Source organism: Zea mays, chromosome 4 (genome assembly GCF_902167145.1).
Source record: "Zea mays cultivar B73 chromosome 4, Zm-B73-REFERENCE-NAM-5.0, whole genome shotgun sequence".
NCBI classification, from domain to species: domain Eukaryota; kingdom Viridiplantae; phylum Streptophyta; class Magnoliopsida; order Poales; family Poaceae; genus Zea; species Zea mays.
The window spans coordinates 8,033,825-8,039,824 of record NC_050099.1 but is presented as its reverse complement, the minus strand read 5'-3'; the positions used below and the strand labels follow the sequence as shown (position 1 = coordinate 8,039,824).

The window sequence follows — 6,000 nt, the reverse complement described above, 5'->3', positions numbered from 1 at the left end:
GTTCGACCTCTAAAAGCAGTCTTACGTGGTCGCATGCGCCGCTGTGTACGACAAGCTCCCGCGAAGCCGCCGCTTGGACGCGGTCCAGAGCAGCTGCACCGCGCTGTCCATCGTTAAGTAGGGGGGCCTCATGGTTGTTGCCAACGTCGACGACTCTCGGGTTGTTCTGGACACCGCATCCGACGACGATGCCATCACGCCGTCCAGCTCATCGTCCACCTGAAGCCCAACCTGCCACGTAAGTCGCTACTGGCCGGACATGTATGTAGTGGAATAGCGCATTCGGTGGTGCAACGGCTAGGGGTACTACCTCGCTGATGAGCCCGGGGTGCACTTCGTTTGGTAGCCCAACCAAGAGTCATCGGTACTCGTCATGTCGCGTGCGTTCGACGACTACTATATCGAGGATTGTGGCGTCATCTTGGCGTCGGAGGTGACACAGAGGAGGATCGACAACAGTGACCAGTTCGTCATCCTCGCCACCGTCAGGGTAGCTTTTGTGCCGGCCTGCCTTTAATTCTCTTCGCAAACACATACACACTTACCTTTTTGTTTAAGCAAGAGCATATGGTGGTGCGTGTCTGATGACTAACGATGTACGAGGGAATTTTTCCGGCATGTGTGGAACGTGCTCGTGCTCTCCAATGATGAGACCATACAAATCGTGGCATATATCGAAGTCTGCATGATACTGATGGTTGCAATGTAGTGGTGAAATAACTAGATTAAAATAACAAAATTTATGTATGGCTAGGATCACAAATTGATTATGAAACATTTTCTCATAACAATATAACACAGATTTTGTATATAAGTTGTCGTAGTATAGTGGTATTATATATTCCCGTTGCAACGCACGGGCATGCAGCTAGTATATATATATATATATATATATATATATATATATATATATATATATATATATATATATATATATATATATATATATATATATATATATATATATATATATATATATATATATATATATATATATATATATATATATATATATATATATATATATATAGTTTTACTACTTACTTTAATCGGACCATTACATAGTTAGGGTTTTGAAAACTATGTGTTACCTATTTTGGACCGCTAGGCATCACCTACATCGCCCATGTGATACGTGGTGGTCTGAAATTGTCCCTTTTATGGACAATCTTGGGATGGCCGAGGTTAATCCTCGTCAGCATGACCATAGCCAACAGGAGTTACTGTGCCCGAGATAACTTCAGTCGGTCATGTCAGACGATAGGGATAATGGCATTAATTGTTGTCAGCTAGGGAGTGGTCGACGGGGATTACTTATTGTTGTCGACCAGGGGTGGGCCGACAGGAGTTAATACGTGTCGTGGTTAATTCCCATTGGCTACAGTAAGCCGGCGAGAATTAATTAATCTCTAGTAGTTAACCCCGCGTCGACGAAGTACCGACTGTAATTAACTGTATATCAACAGGAATAACTAATTCTCGTCGGTAACAACTTAATTCTTGTCGGTTTTTGGCTGACAGGAATTCCCTGAATTCTTGTTGCGTTGACCTTCATTGTCGCCAAAGTTTAGATGGGCATCCCAACAAGAGTTCACATTCCTATATTTGCATTTGATTCCAATTAATTTTTGTATCTAGGGCTACTACACATCATTCATCATGGCCATAGGAGGTGGAGCATAGACGTCCCAGGTCAATTGGTACACAGGAACAGTTGAAAATCGAAGCCTTACAAGTTTTCAAGGTTTTCATGTAAAACCAGTCCCAGCTGGGCAGAGACGACAGACAACGACACACTGCAGCACCGACCACGGTATAGAGAGAGAGAGAGAGAGAGAGAGAGCTGTAATTTTTCTTTCGAGCTACAACTTTTGAATTTTATACATGCGCATGGACACATATCTTAATAAATCGGCGATAGGTGCCCATGACTCTGCTTAGTGGGGCTATCCCCTTCCCCACTGGCTCTTCTTGTGGTTTAACCACAACCACAATGGCATGTACACTGGTTAACTGCTGCTAGGAATTAGGATTACACACCACACCACACCACACACTGGTTAACCAGAATCCATGCCAAGCCTTTCACTGGTTAATTAGCTAACTACCTCTTGCCTGCACTGTTGTGCAGCAGATGCTTTGTGCATTGTGCTGCGTCATGCGCAGTTGTTGCAGGTGATGAACCTCCAGATCCGCCTCGTCCGCCGCCCAATCTTATCCAGCTTGCTGATGACGATGGTGAGGACCTGGTGCTGACTTGTAGCGCCACCAGATGCTTGTCCTACTCCTGAGGAGGAGTGCCGGCTGATGTCACCACCACTTGGATCTGCACCGGGCTCCTCCTGGCCCTGGAGGTAGAGCCCGTCGTTGCTTGAATCGTTCTTGTGCAGGTAGAAGTTCCTACCTCCCACGTCTCCGATTCTGTCCTTCTTGTTCAGACCTGTGAGGGTAAAAAATGGTCAGGATGGTTACTCTTGTCCTGTCTTAGGGTAGGATGACTCAATTTCCATAAAATCTGTCACTCTCATGCTCAAAGAGCTTCAGCAGGTAATGAACACATAATCCAGTATGTAATGTGTTATACAAAAAAAACGAGAATGGGTCCAAATTCGTATTGCGCTCTCGAATTTTAAGCTGATATATAGAAGCCAACTGGTTATTGGATGAAACAATTAAATGACTTGTTTCTGACCAGAGTTACATAGGTAATCCCTCAGATCAGAAACAATTAAATGACTTGTTTCTGACCAGAGTATATAACAGTTATAACTGTAATAAACAGCTCTCAGAGGCCCAACTAACACGAAGAGAAGTGTGTGTTGTTTATGCTTTAATGTACCATCTTGCCGTGGCACTTATGACAAACAAGAAGTTAGTCAACACAAAAGCTATCCACCATATGTTTTCTAGTAGCCTCATCCTGACAGTCACACTTGACTCAAGGTTCCCAATAGGCTATGGCTGACCCTGGGCGCAGAAATAGATGATGATTATTATTATTATTGATTTCATAATCAAGCAGTGAATCCAAATATTTTAAACTGTGTACGTCGGTGGGCAGGGTTTTTAAAATCTATGTAATTATATGGCACCATAAAGATGCACTGACGTTGGCATCCACACAATTTTCTGACGCGATAAGTACATTATTATATATTTTATGTTATATCCTGCCGACCAAAGCATCGGGCCTAGCCGCCTAGCTCTATATAATTGGAGGACCGAATCAGGAGAACGACAGCCAGAAAATTTTCCAACCTATGTCTCTATATGTATAGTAGCAAAAAAAAATGTTAGATGTCTATGGTCTCATTGATGTGATGTGTCATTGACAACAGAGCTCATTTTAGCTATGACAGTAGTTAAAACTGCAGTTGTCTCACAAATAATCAGCCAGACAGTAGTTAAAATACAAATCAACCCACTGGACAAATAGCAATTCCATTTCGGCCTTTCGGGAATGGTTTCTGAGTCAAAACGACATGAAGAATAACTAAACGTGGATCACAGGAAAACAGTAAGCTAAGGTTGCCTTACTCTGCAGTTCGATTTCGAGAAATCCGGAATGGTTCGCCAATTTGATCAAGCCAGAATGGTTCCTATCGCACGCTAACATCCAAAATACAAGCACAAGCACCGAAACGTTCGTATGACACTTCTTACTAAAATCAAGCGTAATGGTGGTGGCTTACTCTCAAGGCTGAAGTGGGAGTGGTGAAGTTGGAAGCTCTCGGCTGCGGCCGGGTCCAGGCGCGGGCTTCTCCCCTCCCTGGCGTACCTCTCGACCACGGCAGCAATGGCCTCCCCGACGCTGGCGCCCAGCCTGACCATGGCCTTCACCGGGCCGACGCTGCCCTCAACCGTCACGCTCACCACCACCTTCGCCTCCTGCACACCGCGCCAGCCAAACCACTCCCACCCGTGAATAAACCTCGCAAATTGCCTAACTCCGGGCTTCGGTTAGCTCGCCGGCGGGGCCGGGCCGTACCGTACCTCCCGGGGGCAGGGACTGGTGAGGGAGGCGTAGGAGGGGGAGCGGCCGAACTCCGGGGCAAAGACGTCGAAGCAAGTGTGCGGACGCTCGAGCGGCGGCGGCGGAGGGGACGGCGGGCAATCGAGCCCGAGCCCGAGCCCGGGCCCGTGCGGCGGCACGTCGTGGACCCGCGCGTCGCCGAACCAGAGCAGCGGCTCGGACGCGGAGCGCGCGAGCGCCCGCCTCTTCCCCTCCCGCCGCGTCCGCGTCCGCGACCGCGACGGGCCCGGCGTCGGCACCGGGCGCGCCGCCGTCGAGCCGCTCCCGCTCTTGCGGCGGCGGCGGGACGGCGACGCCGCCGCCGGCGACCGCCCCACCCGGACGGCGGCGAGCCGCGACCGACCCTTCCTCTGCTCCGGCATCAGGGCGCGCATGCCGTCTTCGCCTGCGTCTGCGTGCGTGCGTGCGTCGTGCGTGGTTCGACGTGTCGCGATTTCTGGGAGTGCGTGCCTTGTACCGGTGGTGGTGGCGGACCTGGCGGTGTCGTCGGTCGGTCGGTCGGTGCAAATAAAAAAAAAAGGTTTGCTTGGACTTTGACGTTACGGCGATGTCCTTTGTGGTTGACGCAACAGAGGGGAAGAGGAAGCTTCGTCCAGGAGTTGGAAGCATGTGGAATGGTTGCAGTGCAGGCCACGCGTACGCACGCTTCTTCCGGTGCGGCTGTCAGTGAGGCTGAGTCCATGGACCAAGAGCAGATGCAGCAAAAGCAGGGGGCTGCCTGGGGAGGAAACTGCTGGACAGTGGAGAGAGACGACGTCGGATGCAAATCAAAGCGTGGTTCGGTATGGAAAAATGACGAAAAGGGGGCAGTGAGATGCCTGAAGTACGGGATGCTGCCGCTGTATTTTTTTTTTTCCTTTTGTATTTTTAGCGTGGGGAACAAATCTCAGTCCAACAATCTTTAGCTAACGTATTTTTTTTAAAGAAAGCACCTTCTATATTCTTTTCCCCACGTCTAGCTACACATTTAAAAAAAATCACGTACTCTGCTGGCGGCGGTTAAATAATTAAGTCGATTATCAAATCTATATCTATATCTCTAGCTCTCTCTTTCTATCTAGTGACTAAAACCCCAGCAGATCATATCATCCTCTATTTCAAACTTCTGTCTTCTACAAATAATGTTAAATAATATTTTCTATAGTTTTATATCTCCTATTTTACACGCTCTATTAGGACAGTCTTAGCGAGCCAAAGTAAAAAAAAAACATCATCACGCGCATGAGCGCGGAGGCAGGTGGAAGCGGAGGGGAGGAGAGGCTTCACTGCCACGCAGATTTGTGCTGTCTACAATGCTATTAGATTGGGATTTTGATTGTTGCAATTATGGATTAGGTGGCAGAATGTGCACCATGATTTTCGACAACACTGATTAGATACAGTTTGGTTGGCACGCAAACCAGTTACCAGAGGGGTATGCGTTACCGTTAATTACACCTGTCTGGTTCCTACTAGATGTAAATAAATCAGTGTTGTCTCTTCACAAATTATTACGGTGTTATCTGATCTGATCTCCTTTACGTGACTACTCACTGGACGTCTGAATCAAGCCCCAAATTAATGTTTTGAACATCTGCATAGCACACCGTCCCATTGTAAGTGTTGGTCGAGACATGTTGCATTAATTTTTCTTTTTCTCCAAGATCTGCTTCGTTTTTTATATTTAAGTTAATGAAACTTGTGTTTTTCTCTGCTATCTTCTCACAAAGCCAGGTTGTGGGAGCTAGTTTGCTCGGAAAAAAAAACACGGACAGTCCCACTCAAGCCTGCACACAGTCTATTGTTTCACTCCTGTATGCCAAACATTCAGCAAAAGGTATCTTAGTTAAGGATAGAGCCGCTGACATATCCAAACTTTAGAAGTAGTAGCACTAGCGATGAAAATATTTTGATGACAGGCTTGTAATGTATCGCTGCCGAATGTCCCTGCTCTTCCAAGCCTCAGTCATGTATCTAAGACTGATATG

The 6,000-nt window shown here is 47.1% G+C and overlaps 1 protein-coding gene across 1 annotated transcript; it reads right to left on the bottom strand.

Moving 5' to 3' along the window:
• Positions 1-1,714: 1,714 nt before the first annotated feature.
• LOC103652800 (uncharacterized) lies at positions 1,715-4,538 on the bottom strand. Its single transcript, XM_008679780.4, has 3 exons — positions 3,994-4,538; positions 3,693-3,888; positions 1,715-2,440 (listed from the first exon to the last, which is right to left on the bottom strand). The coding sequence occupies exons 1-3, from the start codon at positions 4,405-4,407 to the stop codon at positions 2,157-2,159; spliced, it is 894 nt and encodes a 297-aa protein (XP_008678002.1). The 5' UTR covers positions 4,408-4,538; the 3' UTR covers positions 1,715-2,156.
• Between the last annotated feature and the right edge of the window lie 1,462 nt (positions 4,539-6,000).

Bases quoted from the DNA above. Each gene is read 5' to 3' on its own strand.
- LOC103652800 (XM_008679780.4), bottom strand. From the start codon at position 4,407: ATGCGCGCCCTGATGCCGGAGCAGAGGAAGGGTCGGTCGCGGCTCGCC. The intron at 3,889-3,993 runs GTACGGTACGGC...CGCGGTGTGCAG, and splicing joins CCAGTCCCTGCCCCCGGGAG to GAGGCGAAGGTGGTGGTGAG. The intron at 2,441-3,692 runs GTAAGCCACCAC...TTACCCTCACAG, and splicing joins CTCCCACTTCAGCCTTGAGA to GTCTGAACAAGAAGGACAGA.